General features: G+C 40.5%; 1 protein-coding gene across 1 annotated transcript; it reads right to left on the bottom strand.

The window, feature by feature from the left end:
• Window positions 1-1458: 1458 nt before the first annotated feature.
• On the bottom strand, window positions 1459-22669 carry SMU1 (SMU1 DNA replication regulator and spliceosomal factor). Its single transcript, XM_082629106.1, has 12 exons — window positions 22549-22669; window positions 19265-19475; window positions 17757-17909; window positions 16387-16497; window positions 13193-13321; window positions 11446-11565; window positions 9976-10092; window positions 9219-9346; window positions 8286-8412; window positions 5807-5974; window positions 3979-4131; window positions 1459-2474 (listed from the first exon to the last, which is right to left on the bottom strand). The coding sequence occupies exons 1-12, from the start codon at window positions 22572-22574 to the stop codon at window positions 2376-2378; spliced, it is 1542 nt and encodes a 513-aa protein (XP_082485232.1). The 5' UTR covers window positions 22575-22669; the 3' UTR covers window positions 1459-2375.
• Window positions 22670-22998: the final 329 nt, after the last annotated feature.

Raw genomic sequence — 22998 nt, 5'->3', positions numbered from 1 at the left:
TGGAGAACACACTGAGTTGTACCTGAGACTTGTATTTAAAAGAAAAAAAAATTTTTTTTTGGTGTGGAATACCAGGTCATTCAGTGTTTTCCAGTCATTCAGCAGCTCAGTGGGGGATGGGACAACTCACGGTAACTTTAATGCCATGTATTCTGAGTTTTAAGTGCTAGAGGAGTATCAGTTAAATACTTGCAGCCCACTTGCATGGGTGGGCTTCAGCAACAGAGCAGCTGTCTTAAGAACCAAGGCGGGCGGGGGGGCAAGGGCTCAGGATGCCTGCCGCGTTCCCCTGCTGCACAGCCACACCAAACCCGGCGCACCCCACCCCAGAGTTTGGGCAGCACACCCTCCACCACTTCTCCCAGAGTGGAAGTGTTGGGCAGTTGCCATGGTGTCCAGGAGCCAGACAGCCCTTCTCCCACCTCTGCCTCTTACCCCGGGGCTCCCTCCACCTTTTGTACTGGAGATGGCCATGGGGGCTAAAAGGAAAAAAAACTAGGCGTGGAGTAAGGGAAGCTCATTTCCACTTTTAAACAAAACAACACTTCTTAGGTTTGTGCAAAATGAAGTTGTGGGCAGATACACAAACATGGGTGACCTGGGAAAAGCAGAAAATTCATTTTTCCCCCATTTTTTGTTTACTTGTTACACCAATGCACTACTTCATTAAAAAAGAAAATATACTTAATTGGCTCTCAGTCCAGTCCTCTCCTCTTTGCCTGGTCTCCCCAGACCCTACCATATGTCTAGCACATGCTTGCAGCTATGGCACACTGCAGTGCTCCTAGGATCACCAAAGCCCTTTACCTTCAGCTCCTGTTGGTCCTTTTATGGTCAACTCCAGAAAGCCTTTCCTAACCCATTAGGTCCGGATCATCAGAAAAACAACTCCAGATTTTCAGTTATCCCACTATTTTAATTAACCCTGTTAACTTGTTTTTCTCCCCTATGCTGTGACAGAAACTAGTGTTTTTAACCATCCTGAGCACTAGGTGCAGGAGCAGAAGAGGGGTTGGTTTGCTAAAAATTCCTAGAAAGAATTAAGTGTACATGTGCTGAAAAGATTCTTGCTCTCCATGAGCCTTGGCACAAAGTGTGCATCTCACAACTGCCAGTTCACGAGGTCATGCGCTAAATCACAACTCCAGTTTCTTGAAGATTTTTCTAAGGAATTTTAGTATAAGCTCTTTGCACCTTAAACTTTTTTTACTTAAGTGAAAGCCTCTTCACTGGGAGGAATGGCAGACTACATTCATATAGACACAGCTATTCAACTCTCGAATCGGCAGCAAATGACATTCTGTGAAAAAGCTGCAGGTTTTGTGGCAGAAAGACAGTTTTGGGAATATGACTGGGAAAGATGGATTTCATAGTGCTGCTAAGAATTATTCAGCCGATATTAAGCATTTTTATGTGCTAGGCACAGCTAGCTGATCGCAAATACAGGATCAGGCTATATTTCAAGTGACAAAGGTTTATAAGACTATACAAAGCTTTCCCCACTTGTTTGTACCTACTAATTGGGAAAATTAAAAGGGGGCATAAAAGGCCCACACAAGCAAACAAGCTCACTTTCTTGAAATGGTACCTAGCATAGTACCTTCACACGTCAACATAGGCATTCCATATACATCTTTGGTTGAAACAGCGACACCCACATGCATTTCCAAATATGCCAAAACTGAATTCTCATATAATGTACCCTGCAACTAGCTCTATCCATAAAATGAAGACGATATTCCCTGGAAAAGGCACAGCTAAGAAAAATGAATGCCTGGGGGAGGGCAGTGAAATGAGATCCTATGTGACACCTGACTTTACATTCAGTCTGTCCTACCCAGGAATTGACTTCCGGCTATACTTAAGATTCAGGAATAATAATGTAGTGTCCCACCCTCTTCATCTGATTCTAAGTAAATGTTAACTAGATGAGCACTTACTTACATTTAAAAACAAAGCCTCCAGAAAGGTGTAAAGTTTATTAACATCTTTAAAAAAAAAGATGGAACAGTAAACAGCTACTGAATTTGGGATAGTTCCTTATTTACAAGTTTTACTGCAGGAGGCCCGTTTTAATCAGCATTTCAAATAATCAAAGGAGTACAGTTTTTCCCTAGAAATATCGGTATTTCACTCTCCAGGTAAAAGACTATTGAAAACATTAAGTGACTTGCCCCAGTTAGAAACAGATACGCGAATACCTTGAAAATATATAAAAAAGAGTAACTGCTACTTAAAACATGAATTTTCACAAAATTATTCTTGTGCCTAATTCAGACAATTTACTTAGAAAAGCTGGCCAAAAAAAAAAAAAGCAACACATGAATATGTCTTCATTTTAAGTACATGCTCTCAAGCTAGTTTAAAAAGTTGACTTAGGGTTTCCAGAGTTTTAGGAGTCCATCTTCACTGTAAGTAGCAATCAGGTTCTGATGAGGGTGATGTGCGATACCAATCACATCCTTCTCATGAACCTGGAATAGGTAAAGCACAGGATTAGGGTATATAGGTCTCTAACAAATCACTCTGAAGAAGCTTCCAGAGCTGAGTGGGAGGGAAGAACAGTGAAGCTCCTACTTCTCACCAAAGGAATCAAGCCCAAGGCAGCCTCAAAGAGTGCTAACCAAACACACAAACCAAAAATACAAACGAGGCTATCACATGGCTGATGACATTTTCTGTACTTTTCTTCATAATGTATAAGTAACACTTTGGGCCAAACCACTCCTGCACTACAGCCGGTCCTAGTCATCATCACCATTTTATAAATATTAAGCCAAGACGGTGGCTGAGACCAAACAATTCCTTCAACTCAGTGAACTTAGTATTTTCCTCAACTAGAGGACACCTTCCACCTCATCTTGTTTTGTTCACATCTTGGATCTATACTGGAGGCTTCACAAGGCAGGTGTACCAACAGTTCATTCAAGAACAGTTTGAGATGAGATTATTCTCTAACAGAGCTATGTGTATAATTTTTTATACATTCACCAGACCATTTCTTTTTCCTGGACTGCAGACGACTACATTTTCCCTGCCCAACCACCCCTCTGCATTTGGGCTGTGGGCAGCATGTGACTAATTCTAATCAAAAAAGAATGACAAACAAAGTAATATAAACAAACCACTTCCAGATGTGGGTCTTTAAAACATCCAGTATACCCCTTCAACTATCTTTTCTCCTCCTAAGATCTTAGGGGCCACATATTCCAAATGGCACAGCTAAAAGAGGACGATGCAATTTATATCACACTGTGACATAATAAGAAACTTTCATTGTATTAGGCCACTGAGATTTAAAGATTGTTACAGCAGCTAGCATTAATTATTCCTTGTTACTGATTGAGCCCTCTTACAACACAAAGCTGCTTAAAAACATAATCAGGGGCTTCCCTGGTGGCACAGTGGTTGAGAGTCCGCCTGCCAATGCAAGGGACATGGATTCGTGCCCCGGTCCGGGAAGATCCCACATGCCACAGAGCAGCTGGGCCCGTGAGCCATGGCCGCTGAGCCTGCGCATCCGGAGCCTGTGCTCCACAACGGGAGAGGCCACAACAGTGAGAGGCCCACGTACAGCAAAAAAAAAAAAAATCAGTTTGATAAGATAATATACAAGTAACTTGCCTTTGAAAGGACACGGAGAGGACTAGCTATATCTGCCACTCTCCAATTGCCCTGGATAAGGTATAACCAATCTAGCTGGCTAGACAGGCATGTTCCCTTCCTTCTCTGCTTTAGGTACACCCATCCTATCCACTTGAAGCTGAAGGCTCACTATAAAGGATGACTTTTCCTGATACAGGAGTTAATTCCATACAATTACTTATGGCCCTTTTTTTTTAATTTAGTGATAACATTTTTACACTTTTTTATACCAAGGTTCACACAGATAGCAGTCTGGAAAAGGTTTACTTCAGAGTTCAAAAAGACATAAGCATTAACAATTTCTGTAGATGGCCGTAAGTCAGTAATACTTACTGTCAAAGTTCTCTCCAGTTTGCCAGTGACTGTGCTGAAACAGTAGAGCACAAAGTCCTCCCCTACACAGTAGATCCATTCACCACGGGGAGAGAGGGCACAGCAAACAAAGTCACCACCTTCTCTCTTACCAGAGCTGAAGCTTCTGACAATCTAGATCATTAACACAGCCCAAGGTAAAAATAAATCACCTGGATTAGCAACAGTTCTACTGCAGCAGTTTAAACTGACATCTTTATGTTATTTTGTACTTTGGTTTACTGTCATTTATAATTAGGTTACCAGTTCCATTCACCATGTCCTGAAATATTCAAAGGATAAGCTATCCTATGTCAGTGGCAGACAGCCATTTACAATTCACTTGTCCCAAGTCACCAATCCTACTCTTTAACTGAGCCATTTTACCCAGAAGCAAATTTATTAGCATACATAATTTCCTAAATCAACATACTACTGGTTCTCAATGCTCTGTGGACCCATGCTCCCCAGTTTCCTATTTCTAACAGAATGAGATGCCCTCTCCATTCATGATGGAACTGTCTCCAAGACTTTGCTTGCTCTATTTTACATACCATTAAGATCACCATAAATCAATGGAGAGAAACCAATCTCAAAAGGTTAAAAGGCTACATATTGTATGATTCCATTTAATTAGTATTCTCAAAATGAAAAACTGTAATAATGGAAAACAGATCAGTGGCTGCCAGGGGCTAGAGCTGTGGGGGAAGGGTTTAACTATAAAAGTGTAGCACAAGGGAGTTTCTTTGGGAGTGATGAAACAGTTCTGTATCTTAATTGTGGTGGTTACATAAATCAACATGAGATGAAATTTCACAGAACTATTCATGTCCCACCTCAAAATGAATGCATGTAAAGACATAAAATCTAAATAAGGTTTGTATGTGAGTTAACAGTGTTGTACTGATGTCAATTTCCTGGTTTTGATAACTGTACAATGTTTATGTAAGATGTTACCATTGGGGGATGCAGGTCAAGGGTGTACAAGAACTCTCTGACCTGTTTTTGTAACTTCTTTGTGAATCTAAAAAAAAATGTTTTACGTTTTTAAAAAGCCAAGCAAAAAACTAGGAAGTGGGCAACTATGGCTATTATGCAGTGTCCCAACAGGTACTGCAGACCAGCCATCTCAACCATAGGTTCGTCACTACCAACTTATCATTTATAGGGATTCAAGCAATGGAGAGAGAGTTCCATACACCAGCCCCTGGGTCTTCTCCATGCTCAGCAGGATCCCCAAGTGCCCAGCCCAACATTTCAGTAGCATCACAACACATTCCCAGGGCTTGAGACCTCAACCTTGATACTCCTAATGTCCCTGGTGCTATAAAAGTGAGGTTCCTTGGGAACCAGCAGGTGATCTGATTACAAATACACATCATAAAGACACTGTTGCCCTTCTCCTATTGGAGTTCCACCTTAGATCACATGGTAGCTAGCAGATGTCCCAATCTGGTAATCCACACACTGTATCTCCCTCACTCACACAGGGATTGTTATATCAAAATCTTCAGTGAGGTTCTGCAGGAGGCTTAAAGACAGATCGGGGTCTCATTTATCCAAAGGATGCAAAAGAAAGAGAACAGTATACAAACATCCTGGGGAAAGTAGATTAATTACTGAGATGCCAAAAAGATGTTTTGTAGACATAGAATTTAAAATTTTAAGTAAGTGTCTGAAAAACAAATACAGTGTATATGGTTTTCCAAGTGGTGAACCCACATTTGGTTACTGAAAGTGCCAGGACCAAGATACACTGATTTGGGAACGGCCCACAGGGCTTGAGCAAAGGCACTTTCTGAGCACTCACCTGTCCCTGCATGTTCATGATGACCACTGTGTTTGATCTGTTGCAAACCACAAAGTGCTCTGGGTTTTTAGGAAGCAGGATCACACAGTTGACAGTGATGTCTGTCCCTGCAGTGCTGCCCAAGGATTTAAAGGTATTTGAACATTCTGTGGTCTTCATGTTCCAGATCTACAAAACACAAATATAAGGCATAAACATTTGGGGGGCGGGGGAGGAAGGTTAACAATTTCTAATGTTTTGCAGTTGAAAACTGTATTACTAAAAAAGAAAAAAATTGACTCAGAAAAAAAAGCTTCGTACAGTCCAAATACCTAGCATTGCCATATACGTAAGAACTCCCCATTTGCTGATTAACTGGTATAAACAAAATAAAAATCAGAAAGTGAAATAATAAAACCCTTTTAAAACTTGTGATCTTTTCCTACAAAATTTTCCTTGGCTAACAAGCTACCTATCTTTAATATCAGCTATGTGTCAACACTGCTACTGTCATAAACAACCAGAAAGCCACCCTTCTCTGGACACCAAAATGAAATGAGGGTTATTTAGATTTATATGCTCAGGACCCTGAGATTCAGATTTGGTAGGTCTGGAGTGGGATGTAGGTTTGTGCAATTTTTTAAATCTTTTTTTAAAATTAATTAATTATTTGGCTGCATTGGTGTTATTATTTGGCTTCGTTGCTGTGCACGGGCTTTCTCTAGTTGTGGTGAGCAGGGGCTGCTCTTCATCGCGGTGTGAGGGCTTATTGCGGTGGCTTCTCTGGTTGCAGAGCACAGGCTCTAGGCATGCAGGCTTCAGGAGCTGCGCCAGGCGGACCCTAGTGCGCGCGGGCTTCAGTAGTTGTGGTGTGAGAGCTCAGTAGTTGTGGCTCGTAGACTCTAGAGCGAGCATGTGGGATCTTCCCGGACCAAGGATCGAACCCATGTCTCCTGCATTGTCAGGCGGACTCTTAACCACTGCACCACCAGGGAAGTCCCTGTGCATTTTTTAAAAGCTCCACAAATGATTCTCAGCTTGTACTGAGAACCATTGCAGAAGTCACAATGTAAATAGACACACGAGGATCCATGAAGTGGAAGCTACTCTTGGCCACTTGTGTGACCTCTCCCAGTCCAACATTTCTTCTGCTAATAGTGCTCCACCCTAATGCTTTTCACCTGGCCCTTCTGAGCTACTATGAACTGAAGTGGTTAAGTCAGACATCACAGTTACTGAAATCTGAAATGTGCTTAGAGAAGGGATGGACCAACTATTGCCTGGCATTGTCTGGACAGCACTCACTTCATGAGGTATAAAAACTTCAAAGGCATGGACTATGTTGTATTTCTTCTGTGCCTTCAATGGAACCCCGCACAAAACAGATGTTGAATGAATACCTATAAAGAGGAGGAAATAGTTGCCCCACTAGTTGTCCCAGTATTTATTTTCTTAATAAATACTGTATCATCTACCCCAATCTCCTCTCCAAAGCCCAGCAGCCTAGAAAAGAAATGAACATTTCAGGGATCAAGAGTTCTAAGACTTCCAGAGTTTTCTGTCCAAAAGGTCCACTTATTGCAGAACTAAAGGAAAAGACCACAAAACAAAGAGACCTACACAAGCCACCTCCCAATGGTATTTTTACAAGTTGTGAGGCCCACATATTGATACATAGCACAAAGAGGGCAAACCGCATGACTAAAGCACTAAGAGCTCTGTGTACTTCCCCACCTATCCTGAGGAAGAGTACATCTCCTACCTTCAGGTTTCTGGTTCAATTCCCAAGCCAGAACAAGCCACTGCAGAAGGTGGTCTGACTGTTAGGGATTTGTGTTAGAATGTTTAGGTCTTCTGCCACATAACACTCACTTGCATAAGGCAATTTAAAAGCAGATCTAGAATGGAAATGGAGTGTCTCAAAGATCTCTAGTGATTTTCTATTTGGATTTCCCATCTTTTCTAGGAAATGTGGCCCTCTGTTGAAATAACTAAATCTCTTAAGGTACCGAAGAGCCACTACTTTCAGATGAGAGCTGAAGGCAATAAATAAGTATCTGAGAGGACTTGGTTCTACTCTAGGCCCCTCCTGCTCCCCTTTAAATGCTATTAGAAAGGCCCCAATGTGGAGGCTCGGGGTGGGATGAGGCTGACCTATTTATTTAGCCACTGAGCTCTTCGTGAACTTGTTGCAGTGGACCATACCTATGGCAAGACAGAATTTCACCACTGTAAATGGGGGTGGACTTAAGTTTAGAACTCCACACCTTTCCTCTTTTCCTACATATGATAGCGTCTGTAGGTTTGAGATTTGAGGTCCCTAGGCCAATAGGAATTACCACAGAATATTACTATTGTCACAGACTCACCTCAATTATGGCTAAAATACTTACTAAAGAGGTTTAACCACCACAATTATCACCATTATCACCACTGAAAACTCCTCAAAGGGCAAAAATGGAACAGACACCCCAAAACAAACCAGTAGCAAATACTTAACCTTTACAGTGCCATCAGAGGATGCACTAATAATATAATGCCCATCCTGTGTAAATGTTGCTTCATTAACGAAGGAAGAATGGCCACGAAATTCCTTCAGGGTTTTTCCAGATTTTAAACCATGAATTCTATCACAAATAAAAGCAAATGAAAAGAACAATTAATATTCTATATATTATGGTTGGGACCAACTGTTGAAAGCATTTTAGATGAATTATAGAAGCTCATGTTAAAATATTAAAATTTTAAATATTAAGTGAAGAATGAGGGCTATGCAATTATGTATGCAGTATTATTTTTATTATGTCAAACAATCAAACAAAACCACAACAAAAGCTTTGCACAGAGACTGGAAGAAAATATGCCAATAATACCACAAGCTTCTGTTCAGCAACAGACTTCTAGGTCTCTGCCGGGTCCCAGGAATCTGTATTTGTCACATGTCCTCTAAGGTGACTCTGATGCAGGTGGGTCCATAGACCACACTTTGAGAAATATGAAATACTGCTATAATCCCTTTCTAATCTCTCTTCTAGGTAAAGACCCAAATGGACAACACAATAGCACTGTGTCAGCTGTACTTTGGGGAAATAAGGTCTCACATACCCTTACTCTCCATATAAAAGCATCCTGGTGAAAACATAAGGAATCACTACTACCTCCCTCTAAGGCTTCACCATATTAAACCCAAGAGAGGGCAGTTTGGAGATTCTTTTTTTTTGTGTGTGTGGTACGCGGGCCTCTCACTGTTGTGGCCCCTCCTGTTGCGGAGCACAGGCTCCAGACGCACAGGCTCAGCAATGGCTCATGGGCCCAGACACTCCGTGGCATGTAGGATCTTCCCGGACTGGGGCAGGAACCCGTGTGCCCTGCATCGGCAGGTGGACTCTCAACCACTGCACCACCAGGGAAGCCCCTGGGGATTCTTACTTACCTAATTGTCTGGTCAAATGAGGCACTAAGGATCTGACTGCTATCCTTAGAAAAGCTTAGACAGGTGACACCTTTACTGTGTGCTCTCTCAAATCTCCTTAAACACTGTCCACTCTGAATCTTCCATACCTTTATTAAAAAAAAAAGAATAGTAAAAACCTGTAAATACTGTCCCACTCTACTCTGCAGAGCCAAGCAAGATGCAGTGCTCACTAATATGCTAAAAACAGCATTAAAAATGCATGCTAATAGCTGAATATGATATGTCTGGTTCACACAGTAAAATAACTTGAATCCTTTGAAACTTAAGCCTCTTTCCTTTTAAATTATTAAAACAAAAATTCAAACTCTAAGTTCACTTAGCAGAGACCATTTCTGTATTTTATCTAGCCCAGGGGATTTTAACAGCAATTAAATACAAGCCACAGCTAATCAACTGCTAATCACCTGCAGACCACCCCATCCCCTAAGCACAACACACCATATAAGGTGAGCCACAGTGGCACAGCAGAAAGGGCACAAGCAGATCTGGACTGAAGTCCCAGATCTGTCACTTACCAACTGTGTGACCTTAAATTACTGGACCTCCCTAGGCAGAGTTATTATTAGGATTAAACAAGAAAAACTAAAGTCACTGGCATAAAGCTGATGCTCCATAAAGAGTAGCTGTTATTAAGCAAAAAACCTATGTAGGACACTAACTCATTACAGAACTCTCAAAATGTCTACATACAAGAGTTCATGCCACTAATTCATACCTTGATTTTTCCATCTTGGGCACCAGTTGCTAACATTTCTGTATCTCTGCTGAAGCACATGCAGAGGACAGCATCATCCATCATCATAAAGTTATCCTGGGCCTGGTACTTAAGATCCTAAAGGAAACAATGATAAGCAGTTATCAAAATAACACAAAAACACCAGTTACCCCAGGTCTCTGCAAACTCACTAAAAGCAGGATAATGGACTATGCCGACTCTAAATCTCCAAAGCAAATAGTGTCATGCACACTATCCTGATGAACAACTGATAATACTGGGAATAACTTTTTTACACAATTCAAGTAACTATTATAAAAAATGCAAACATATTAGCCTACATCTTTTGCTTATGATCCTTTCTAAGCAAAATTTCCCTACAGTACATATTGTACATCTTTAATAAATCTGAATTTATTTGTTTTTAGGGTATGACATGAGAAATTAATGTTTTGTCCATACTGTCAGCTGCCTTTCCTAAAACCATGTATTGATTAATCTATTTATTTGTTATTTTCTTTTATCATCCATTACTGTTCATGTTGAAATATATTTTTTCTAAAATATAGAAAGAGACTGCTTCATAAAAAAAAGGTAAATTATAAAGAAATATACAATGTAGAAAGTGAAAGTCACTCATAAATCCACTAAGCATGGAGTGGAATTTAGTACTCTATGATCAAGATTACATTTTAAATCAGGGGTTAGTCAACAAGTAGTTATTTGGGAAAAAGTTAAGTTGGATCTACACCAATTTTATCACCCTAAACAAATGCCAGATGGATCAAAATTAAACATAATAAGAAACATAATGAAGGAAGTCCAAAGGTACAAACTTCCAGTTGTAAAATAAGTGCCACGGGGATGTAATGTACAGCATGGTGACTACAGTTAGTAATACTGTATGTATATTTGAAAGTTGCTGAAAGAGTAGATCTTAAAAGTTCTCTTCACAAGAAAAAAAAGCTTCTAACTATGTGTGATGATGGATGTTAACTAGACTTACTGTGGTGATCATTTTGCAATATACACAAATATTGAATCAGAAGCAATCCAAAAGAGAAATGGGCAAAGGATATAAAAAGACTTCACAGAACAGGAAATACTGGTTGCTTTTCACATATAAAAAGATATTCCACTTCATTCAGAATGAAACACAATTAGTCCTACAATAAGGTTAGATTGGAAACAATAAGCAACTGCTTACATATACACATAGAATATTCCAGAAAAGTTACATAAGAAACTGGTAACCCTGAGTGGACCAAGGAAGGGAACTGACTGGCTGAGGGACAAGAGGGGGGCACAAGCCTCTTTACTGAATAACCGTTCTATTTTATAAAATGTTTTATCAGATGTACATATTACCCATTCAAAAAGTAAATTTAAATTGCAAAAATAACAGATAATTTAAAAACAGTAACAGATAATTCTCCCACTAGAAAAATTAATGTATTTAAAATACTTTACCTTCCTGATTTTTCCAGTCGTAAAATTCCATACTTCAATGAATCCATCAACAGACCCAGTAACCAGATACTGACCATCTGGAGAAAATCGAGCACACTCCACATGTGATTTCTGACCAAACTGTTTCAAATGAAACAATGAAACAGATGCACTTTTATGTAGTGGCCTTAAAACAATTCCCATTTTAAACTTTTGAGAGCTCTGTCCTAGCATAAAGCCATAGCTAGACTGTATCATGGATTTTGGGAGGGGTGTTTCTGTACCCAGACACCAAGAGATGCTAGATATATTTTCTCCAAACAGTTTAGCGTCTAGGCTCTCCACTGAAACTAGTTTTTGTTCATGTTTTTGTTGTTGGTTTTTTTTTTAAATGAAGTTGGTATTTCCAAAGAAAAGCAAAAGAACTATTTTAGCAAGGGACTTAGAACAAATAATCCTGTTAACTCAAGCAATAAATTTTTACCAGAATCAGCCACTGTTGGCATGACTTTCACACTCAACTAAATATGGCATATGTTCCTATTTTTTTTTCATCTGGGGGAAAAAATTCATTTTTCAAAATAAATGGCTATTTTCCTCCACTATTTTTTAAACAAATTTTCCATCACTGCTTCTTTTCATGACCTTCATTTAATCAAGTGATAATGTGTGGCTGACTAACTCTAGGAGAAATGATTAGAGCTGACAGATTGTTTGCCCGGGAAATGTATCCTGAGCATTTACCAGCAAAGATGCTTCCATTAACAGATAAAAACTACATAACGTTAGACAGATGGGAACAGAGGAAAGCTCTATTATGAGTTTCATTTTAAATGCCAAAAAAAGGAAGTGTTTATAACAGAAAATCTTAGTCCAGCAGCATAATTATAATGGATTTGTATTTGTCGCAAGGTTTTAACCAGGGTAAATAAAAGTGCTGCCCCAAAATACCTTTACATGCAAATCAAAACATATAATCCAGAAAAGACATTCAAAACACTAAGCCAAAGTCAAAAATTTGAGGAACATGAATTATTTTTAAATCTATAAATTCAATCAGAGCACAAACCCAGAAAGAAACTAATAAAAAGGAGATGCTAAGGGCTTCCCTGGTGGTGCAGTGGTTGAGAGTCCGCCTGCCAATGCAGGGGACATGGGTTCATGCCCCAGTCCGGGAAGATCCCACATGCCGCGGAGCAGCTGGGCCCGTGAGCCATGGCCACTAAGCCTGCTCGTCAGGAGCCTGTGCTCCGCAACGGGAGAGGCCACAACAGTGAGAGGCCCGTGTAACCGCAAAAAAGAAAAGTCAAAAAACACCAAGAACCAGCCCTCAAGGTGGTAAAATTATTTTCCTCAAACACCACTCAAGCCCACTTCACAATCCATGCCTGGTACTTTGCCTAACACGTAGCAAGCAAAAACACAAATGTTGAACAGGACAAATACATAGAAATTTCATGGTTCTTAGTCCCAGGCTTAACCAAAGAGCTAAGTAGTCTTCCAAATGCAGGATTCCTTGGAGGAAGTCCAAGGGCAGATGATGGGCCAGATGTCCAACATACGTCCACTCGGTAATACAGTTGAGGTGTGCCACTGCCTGGCTGCAGGGAGACCTCAGTGATCACCAGCAGCAACCATGAATGTTGTCAGAGCTGGAGAATGAGTTCTGCTCCCCAACCCAAGCTCCTGGCACAGGGCCTGGCTAAGCAAGCATACATTGAGTCCCCAACAAATGATTACCGACTGGCTGAGTGTCCAAGGATCCTACCTTAATATGCCTGCTCAGCTGTGTAGGAAACTTTTCTTCTTCCACATCTTTGACAGCTGCTTTGCCTCGGAACAAATCTATGGTCATACCAGGAGGAAGCAATCCCTGGTGCTGCTGCCACTTCAGTGCCTATGAGAAAAGAAATCCACTTGGGTGCTTTTAAGATCTGGTCCTGATTGCTCAGACAAAGCCTGAAAGGGTGAGGTTCACAGGAAACTGAGCCATCCAGACCCAACCATCTTTGGCCATCCAAACACAACATAAGCTTGGCTATTCTGTGTCCTAGGAACACAGGCTGACCTCAGGGTAGAAGGGGACTCTGAGAGCCAACAGGGCCGGGTTTTTACACCTATTTTCTTATAGGTGTCTCTTATTATAAATAAAAATTGAAAAACAGAAATCTCCCATAGTTCCAACATCCAAACACAGCTACTGTTAGCATTTCATGTTACCTTGTAGTATTTTTCCCCAGACATATATGTTTAATTTATATAGCTGTAATTATACCATATGTAAAATTTTATATTGTTTTCACCTATCATTAGATCATGCTATGATATGACTAACACTTAGATGGCTGTTCAATATATCCTATGTAGTGGATGTTTCACAGTTTATTTAATATATTAATGGACATTTATACTGCTTCTAATTTTTGCACTCATCTAAATAATGCTGCAGTGAACACCTTTGGACATAAGGCTTTTTCTATTATGAGGATATTCCCCACTTGGAATAGATTCCTAGAAGAGGACTTACTGAATCAAGAAAAGAACACAAATGGTTAAGGCTCTTTATATACACTGCCAACGTGTTTTCCCCAAAAGACACAACTTCAATAGCATTCACGACTGCATTATGGGGAGTGGAAAAACCATGGACTTTGAAGGCAAATGGTCCTAGTTTGTCAACTATGCTATTCTGACTCCCAATTTCACCAACTAAATTCAGGGGAAAAGCCTAATTCCTAGAGCTGATGAAAGGATAAAATAAAATAATATATGTAAAGTCTATATAACACAGGGACATGATCAATGTTGATTCCTTTTTCCCTTTACTATTATCAAGAAAACAATAATTTTGGATGTCATTTAAAAACTCTAATGAGTGGAAAGTTATGCCCTACTTTAGTCAATTCTCTGATTAGAGGTTGAGCTTTTCTGCATGTTTATTAACTACATATATTTCTTCTGTTAGCTGTTTATTCATGTTCTTCGCTCACTCATCTATTGTGGTCTTACTATTTTTCTTATCAATTTGTGAGCTTTTAATGTGATCAAGACATTGTATTTGTTGTTTATGTTTGCCAAAAAGAATTTTTTTCCCAATCTACCCATTTTTTTTATTATAGCTTTAAAGCTTTCTTTTTATCTTAAGTTAAACTCTCAAGTAATGAAATTTGTTGACCTTTACCTTGGTGTTTACTCCCTAATCACAGGAAGTCCTTCCCTATCAGGAGGTTTGATACATTATATCACCACCTAAGTTTTCCTATATTCTTAAAATACATAACTTTCACTCTATCTGAAATTATGCTTATAAGATATGAGAGAAGGCTCTGATCTGATCTTTCTCCCCCATTCTAAATTAGGTGCCCCAACACCATACACTTAATAATTCTTCCCTGTTCCTAGGTTCTGTGACATTCCCATTATCATCTATTGAATTCTTATAAATAACAGGATCAATTTCTCGCACCGTTGTCGCACTGGATGCCAAGTACCAAAATGATTCAGACTATAAACCTGTTAAAAGCTTCACTATTTCTAGGGCTAGTGTGCTCTCAACATTCTTCCTTTCCAAAATTTCTTTGATGAATATACTTCCAAGTTTATTTTTTCAAGTGAACACTAGAATTCTTCTGAGAAACAGTTCTAATCCTATTGTGATCTTTATTATAAACTGCCTTAAATCTAAGAAGAACTGGCATCAGTGTCAGTCTTATCCAGGAAAATCAATGTTTCACCATCTACTCAAATCTTCTTTTACTTCTCTTGAAAGCTTTGAAAGGCTTTTGCTTTTTTAAAAAATGGAAATAAATCATGTATTACCCACAAAAGTTAATGCTAGAATTCTTATACTGTATGCTGTTGCTATAAACAAAAGCTCTTTTTTTCACTGAATACTCGAACTGGCCAGTGCTGATATGTAGAAATGTAATCAACTTTTGTATATTTTATATCTCACACTTTACCAAACTTTTAAATTAATTCTATGATTATAGTTGAAATATTTAATGTTTATAAATACTATTAATTTTATTTCTTTCCAAAATTCGTATGTTGCTTATTTTTCATATTTTACTTTAATGACTGGAAAACTTGACCTGTCTCCAATCAACAGGTACTCTCTACAGGCTCTTTACCCTTAGTCTACAGCAGCTTCAAATCACTCCCAACTTTAAAAGGAAAAAACAAAAACGAAAACCCCTCTCTACATCACCCCTATCTCCTTCCTTTAACAACCAAGAAAGGAACAACTGGAGAGATGAAAAGGGAAGCCGAGAAGAAAACGGTTAGAAAAACCAAGAGAGGAGTTTCATGAAGACGAGTGGTTATCATGGTTGAGAGCAACCAAGAGCATGGGGAAGATGAGGTCAGAAAGGAGTCTGTACTCTAGGTCGCATTAAAAATAATAATGACAATGCTAGTAATACTACTACTAAAAAAGAAAAAAGAAAAGAAAAAGAAAGAAGAAACACCACCAGCAGCTACCGGTTACTGTGTGTTTACAAGGTGCCAGGCAAAATACAATTGTTTTAAGTACATTGTATCTCATTTAATCCTTACTACAACACCAAGATGAGTAACTGGGATCAAAAAAGTTAGGTACTATGCCCAAGACCGCATAGCTGGTAAGTGAGAGAGCTCAGATTCTAACTATGGTGAACATTTGTTCCAATTTGTTTCAGACAGTGTTCTGGCACGATGATCAACAATGCCCTCAAGATTGGATGATAAATTCTATTGTTACCCTAATTCTGTCTCTAGAGTGTATGCCCTTAACCACTAATCTATACTGCCACTCCCAGGAAAGATGAATGTGGCATGGCACAGCTGTTGGTACAAGCAGCTCTACAGGTATTTCCCAGTTCTTAGGATGTCTGATTTCTTTAGCTCATACATAGACTTTATATGCTACAGGAAACACTACCAGGAGTTCAGAGTCATTTCAGTTCCACAGACTTTAATCACCTGACCCAGCAATGCCATGAGACGAGATGGAGGCACCACGCTGACTTCCCCAGCTAAGGCCTGGGCAATCGCTGCTCTTCTCTTCTCTTTGCTACTTCCATCAGGGTATGCCTGAAAAAGGAGCAGCCGTAGCATCATTTCCAAGAAATGGCAAAAGACATAAACGTGCATATTTTTTAAAAAGTAACAGTAATCAAGCAGAAACATTCAAAAAGGAAAACATAAAAAGTTAAACAGAGGATTAATCAAACCATTTAGTTTTTAAAAACTTCTCAATTCTACCCACTTGCATTTCAAAAGTATGAGCTGAGAGAGAACTGAGGTCGGCCAATCCACACCATTATTTCTGAAAAGAGCCTAAGTAAACTATGTCAAAGCCAGAGTTGTTTCCCCAATTTTTGAAAAATCTGCAGAGCCAAGGATTCTTTTATATTCTTTAATAATTTTGTCCAGTCAAATGACTCCCAGCCCAGAAGTTCTTCGCCACCTCTAACTTAAATCCTGTCCTGGCAATCCAAACTCCTTCCTTTATCCTCACGGTTTCTGTGAGTTTACTCTAACAACTTCCCATTATCCAGTGCCTATTAAATTCTTCTTCCTCCTATTTAGACAAGCTTCTAGTAAAAGGCTGGGTGAAAAAGAATGAAACTATATATATATGGTTTTGGAAGAATAAAAGAATAACAATCATCATGCTCCAGTAAGCATAATCAGCTGAGAAGCAAAAACACAAGCTTTTAAGAACTAAAAGAACCAGGACTTCCCTGGTGGTCCAGTGGTTAAGACTCTGCACTTCCAAAGGGACACAAATGCACAGTGAACATACCAGCAGTACAGCAGCACTTCTGGGCCAGTTAAGTACTTGGGCTAATGTGGAAATGATACCAGAATAAACTGTCTACTTTTTTACTAATCAACACACAATCCTATATGATGAGGTGTGTGGGGGAGGGAAGGTCCTCAAATACTAAACTAGATTATTCTCTTTAACATATGCAAATTTCAACCAATGTAAATAAACAAAAAAGTATCATTTTCAAAAATTAAATCAAAAATACAAAAAGTAGGGCCTCCCTGGTGGCGCAGTGGTTGAGAGTCCGCCTGCCGATGCAGGGGATGCGGGTTCGTGCCCCGGTCTGGGAGGATCCCATATGCCGCAGAGCGGCTGGGCCCGTGAGCCGTGGCCGCTGGGCCTGCGCGTCCGGAGCCTGTGCTCCGCAACGGGAGAGGCCACAACAGTGAGAGGCCTGCATACCGCAAAAAAAAAAAAAAAAAAAAAAAATACAAAAAGTATCCAATAAAATGGTTTTAAAAAGATCACATTATTGCTCAAAGTTAACAACAGTTTCTTTTCATTACCACAGTCATACCTCTCGAGGATCGAAGTAAGACCTGGCCAAGAGGTTTTCCAGATGAATATACCGTTCTGGCTGTGTTTGTTTTAACATAATCATGGGATCAGTCTGTCTCAGAAGAGATCTGGCAGCACCCAATTCACGGAGCTCTATTAATTCCAAAACAACCTGTATAATTGAAAGAAAATGGCTGTTTCAATGCATTCGCTTAATTTTTCTTTTTCAGTACTATTTCTGACGTAGAAATGGCCTACCAAAATGATTTCCAAATCACAAATCAGGAAATGCCCCTTCTCCTTTTCACAAGCAATTTCAGGCAGACAACTACAGTAATTATAAAGTAATAACTTCAATCCTTCATTTTTATCTACCAATCTCTCCTCTCCTCTACCAATCTCCTCTCCTCTTAGGTCTCTTACTCAGAATGTAGATGCTAAAGAAAACTAAAGATGGAAATATCTCTATAGGCTCCAGAGAAACCTTTCTCCAATTACCAAAATTTTCTTTAGGGAATTAACTAAACTCACGTGGACTGTAAAGAAACAAACCCATTTCCCTATTTTTACTTCAAACCACACGACATTCTTATTTCCAGAAAATCCACTCTGTTCTGTTGTATAATAAGTAATTTTACGATCTATGTCCTGGTTTCCTGGCACACATCTTCTAAAAACCTTGGCATTTCCCCAGTGATAGGAATATCTTTGTTATTCATAAGCCCTCTGCATCACACCTGAGTTAGTGCTAAGGAGATGGCTCAGGACAGGGGCTGGCTATCAAAAGGACCAACCATATGATTAGAGGGTTGATGCTCTGAGCCAGCCCAACCCTGCAGAGGGTCAAGGAACTAGAATTTGAATGAAAAATCTCAATGGAGCTTCCTGGTTGGTGAATACTTTAATGTGCCAGGTAAGAGACAAACCCCAACTCCATGGGGGGAAGGCACTGGAAACTCTGGTTCAGTACCCTCCCAAACTTTACCCTATATGTCTCTTCATTCAGCTGGTACTGATCTGTCCCCTTGATAATAAAACTGCAATCATCAGTATGTCACTTTCCTGAGGTCTGTGTCATTCTAGTGAATTATCAATTCTGAGGGGGTCGTGGGGACCCTCAAATTTGTAGCCAGTTGGTCAGAAGTATAGGTGGCCCAAAACCCCAAAGTGTGGCTGGTGTGTGAAGTAAAGACAGTCTTGTAGAGGACCAAGCCCTTAACTAGTGGGGTCTGTACTAACTCTGGGTGGTTAGTGTCAGAACTAAATTGCAGCACACTATTTGGTGTCAGAATAGTTGGTGTTAGAATAGATCATTTAATGGTCACTTAAGAAAGAATTTCAATTTGGGAAAATCTTGGCTTTTCCAAGAAGAGAGATAAAAATACAGAGTAGCACTCAAGCTTTGACAGTGTAAATTTTAGGGCTGTTACAGCCCCATAATGCTTGAAGAAATGTTCACGGATGCTTTCCAGTCAGGGGGCCCACAATAAACCAACATACAGGGATCAGCATCACCCCCACTCTTACCTGTTCATAGAGGTCAATGAGGGTTTTGTCTGGCAATTTCAGAGACTGTATAGCCTGTAAAACAGTGTCCCAATGGCCGCTATTAATGTCAGCCACAAAACTCTCAATGCTGTCCACAGTATTCAGAGACACAGTAGTCTCTTCCTGCAAGGTGGCTAATGCCCGATGTAAACTGTTCTCCTTTAGGTACTGCATGATAAGACGGATCACACTGAAAGAAGAAAGCAAGTCATTCAGCTCATGGATCCTCACTCACCAAAGAGGTCACAAAATAAAGCCCACTCCAGTTTATTTTTCTACACAACCATCCTCCTTTCACTACTTACTTTCCGTTTCTTTATCATGTGAGTAAAACTTTCCAAAAAAATCACAGAACCTAAGTTACAAGATATCATCCAGTCCTACTTCCAACTCAGAAATAGGAGAACTGGGGTTCAGTGAAGGGAAATAATTTGCCCAATGTCTCACAGTCAGCTAGAAAGCAAGTTAGTACCAAGAAGACTCTCTTACTTCCAAGTTCAGAGATCTTTTTATTATGCCAAGTTTCTTATTAGTTCATATGATTACACTGTTGCACACTATAGTAAAATACTTTAAACCAAGTCTAGTCACTGACACAAAATACTCTAAATGATTGGATGATTTGGTCCATTTTTCAAATGACAACAAAAAATATGAATTGAGACCTTCTTAAAAGGGATTTGTTGAACACAAATAAGTAGAGCTATACTGTATGTAAAAGCAAAACAAAGCTATGTGTCCTCACTTGCAAAAATAACACCTACCCACTGCCTTTATTACCAAATGTTCAGGACAAGTGAAATAAAAACATGTGGATTCAGTTTCCCAAGAAAAAGAGGACCCAGACAATCTCCAAATACTCAGAGAACAAGCAACAGTTTTCAGCATGTGACAAGTCATTTCGAGTTAAATATATATGATTAAAACTTCTTGATCTTCGGCTTAGTGTTAAGGAGTCTAGTGAAGAAATGTTGTTCATATAGACAGTAAAAGTTCACTTTACAGGCTGTACTACACTGTTCTTCTCTTGCCTTAAAAGTAAATATGTGGCACACAAGGTATTTCTACTGGACAGCACTAGTATCGGGGGTCACACTGTCCTGGTTGGGAGGGATTTCAGACTGGAATTTAGTCAATTCTCTTTCCCAGGAGAGAAATAATAATCAAAAAATAATAACCAATGTTTACTATGTGTTCACTATATATCAGGTACTGTTCTAAGCATTTTGGATTCATTTACTCCTCAAAACAACCCTATGAGGATGGCATTACTCTTATGTCCATTTTACAGATGAGAATTTGACCAGGTAACAGAGATAAGTGGAAAAATGAAGATTTAAACTGGCAGCGTGGCACGTTAACATACACCCTGGACAGGAAAGCAAACACCCTCTTCTTAAAAAGGGTTCCCTTCCTGCAGAAGGGAACTGATTACTGCTACTCACAGTAGTCTTTTCTCTCATGGCCCTTTAAGAGACACCTGCTGTTCCAGTATCACACTGTCTTCCATAGCACACTTCCATTTACACTCCCCAAATGAAACACCACACTTGCAAAGAACTCCTATTTGACATAGCTAAAATCAAATTCACATCCTTCAAACACAGTGTGATACATAAAGAACTAAAAGCTTTGGAGATAGGCTGGGATTTGAATCAGAGTTCTGTCACTTAACTAATTGTGACTTTGGATGAGTCAGTTAACATCTCTTTGCCTGTTTCCTCACCTGTTAAGAAAAATACCTACTCTGTAGGGGTTGGTCAAAGAGTTGACTACACTGCTTATAGAGTGACTAGCATGGAAAATACTTAGTAAAAAGCAGCAATTATTGATAATGAAAACATGCAGCTGGGAGTGGTCAGTTCCCACTTTGATTCAGGCTCAAAGCATGGAATCCGTTCCAACTCCTGCCCTGACTTAGGTGTCTTCATCGCCAGCACTCTCCATCACCCTTCTTTGCTTTACTTTTTCTCCAAAACACTTACCACCATTTGCTAAGCCTATTTTACTTACTGCTTTTGCCTGCTGTTTGCCTTCCTCAATAACAATGTATTTTCTATAAGGGCACGGATTTTTGTTTGCTTTGTTCACTACTATATTCCCAGGGTCTAAAACAAGTACACAGTAGACTTCAATATTTGTTGAATGGGGCTTCCCTGGTGGTTGAGAGTCCGCCTGCCGATGCAGGGGACACGGGTTCGTGCCCCGGTCCGGGAAGACCCCACATGCCGCGGAGCGGCTGGTCCCCGTGAGCCATGGCCGCTGAGCCTGCGCGTCCGGAGCCTGTGCTCCGCAACGGGAGAGGCCACAACAGTGAGAGGCCCGCGTACCGAAAAAAAAAAAAAAAAAAAAAAAAAAAAAAAAAAAAAAAATTGTTGAATGAATAAACCTCCCTTCTTCCTATGGCAGATCTTGAGGACAAGTCCTCTCTCCCTTACAGTCAGGACACAAATGATACGTCTGCTGATTTAATTATTAAGTGTTGGCAAAAGCAGGGTAGACGATGGAATCCTGGAAGAGTTCACTAAAGACCTTCAGTCACTCATTAACCCCCCCTCTCCCAAGTCTATCATTCTCCTGGCCCAATTTCCACATTCTGTCCCTCCTTTGGGCTACACAGAGCTCACAGACTAACCAAAATTCAGCGCCACATGGCACTTCATAAAATAGCTAGTCGCTCATTCATTCCAAAGACAATCACTCATTCATTCCAAAGACAATCACTGAGCCTCGACGATGTGCTAGGAACTGGGACTGTAATGAAAAGGAGCCCCTAGACGCCTACACAGGCTAGTAGGGTGGGCAAAAGGTGACAATACTGGATTAAGTGCTGGGCAGAAAAAAGCAGAGGGCCCTGTAAGCACAGGGGAGGAAACAAACCACACTGCTCAGTGGGGGCGGGAAGAGAAAGAAGGCTGCGAGTTCGGCCCCCTTGTGCAGATTAGACCGGAGTCCAGGTTGGATGGCTAATTTGCTCAGTCACAGAGCGCACCAGGAGTCGGCGAGGGCTAGAACTCAGGTCTTCCAGGCATGTCTTACCCCCCAACCCCGCGCCGCCTCCCATCGGGCTTTGGGCTTCCCGTCCGCTACTTTCTCGTGGGCCCGCCTCCGAGGTAGCCAGATCCAAGAAGCTTCTTTGTGGGAAAGGAAATGCCCCTCCACTCCCCAGCCTCTCGAACGCCTCCCCCGAGCAGCTTCTACGACCTCACCCTTCGCCTCCCGGCCCCCGCAACCTCGCGAATATCCACCACCACAGGACTCACTCCGAGGACTCGATTTCGATCGACATAGCGCTATCTTCCCTGGCGCAGGGACCACTCCACTCTCAGGCCCAGTAGCGGAACGCAACACGTCCGGCGGCCCCCGTACGTCACTTCCGCTCGACGTTCGACGCCCGCTCTGGAGGCGGTCTGTACGGAAGAGGGGCGTGGAGTGCGTGAGGAGCGGGGTTTCGAGAGGCGGAGCTTCGAGGGGCTGTCAAAAGTCGGAACCTGGGCGCCTGCTCCAGAGAGTTTTCCGTTCTCCTCCCTAGAGGAAGAGTTGCCTTTAAAGGACTGGTTTTTAAATTTTGCTTTTAAAATTTTTAATTAGTTGACTAGATTTAAAGGTAGGGTTGATTAATACATTGGAAACCAGTGGGCCACTAGGCAACATTTGCAGGAAAATTCCTTGAGTGTAAATAAATAAATGAAAGATTTTGAAGCCAAAACACA

This window comes from Mesoplodon mirus (genome assembly GCF_964341445.2).
Source record: "Mesoplodon mirus genome assembly, chromosome: 1".
Classification (NCBI taxonomy): domain Eukaryota; kingdom Metazoa; phylum Chordata; class Mammalia; order Artiodactyla; family Ziphiidae; genus Mesoplodon; species Mesoplodon mirus.
Note: the sequence above shows the minus strand (reverse complement) of the source record. Positions and strands in the feature narration are given on the sequence as shown.

Excerpts from the sequence above, each read along its gene's own strand:
- SMU1 (XM_082629106.1), bottom strand. The coding sequence starts at position 22,574 with ATGTCGATCGAAATCGAGTCCTCGGA. Across the intron at positions 16,498-17,756 it reads CTTACTTCGATCCTCGAGAG|GCATACCCTGATGGAAGTAG; the intron begins GTATGACTGTGG and ends CTCCTTTTTCAG. Across the intron at positions 11,566-13,192 it reads AGCTGAGCAGGCATATTAAG|TTTGGTCAGAAATCACATGT; the intron begins GTAGGATCCTTG and ends CATTTGAAACAG.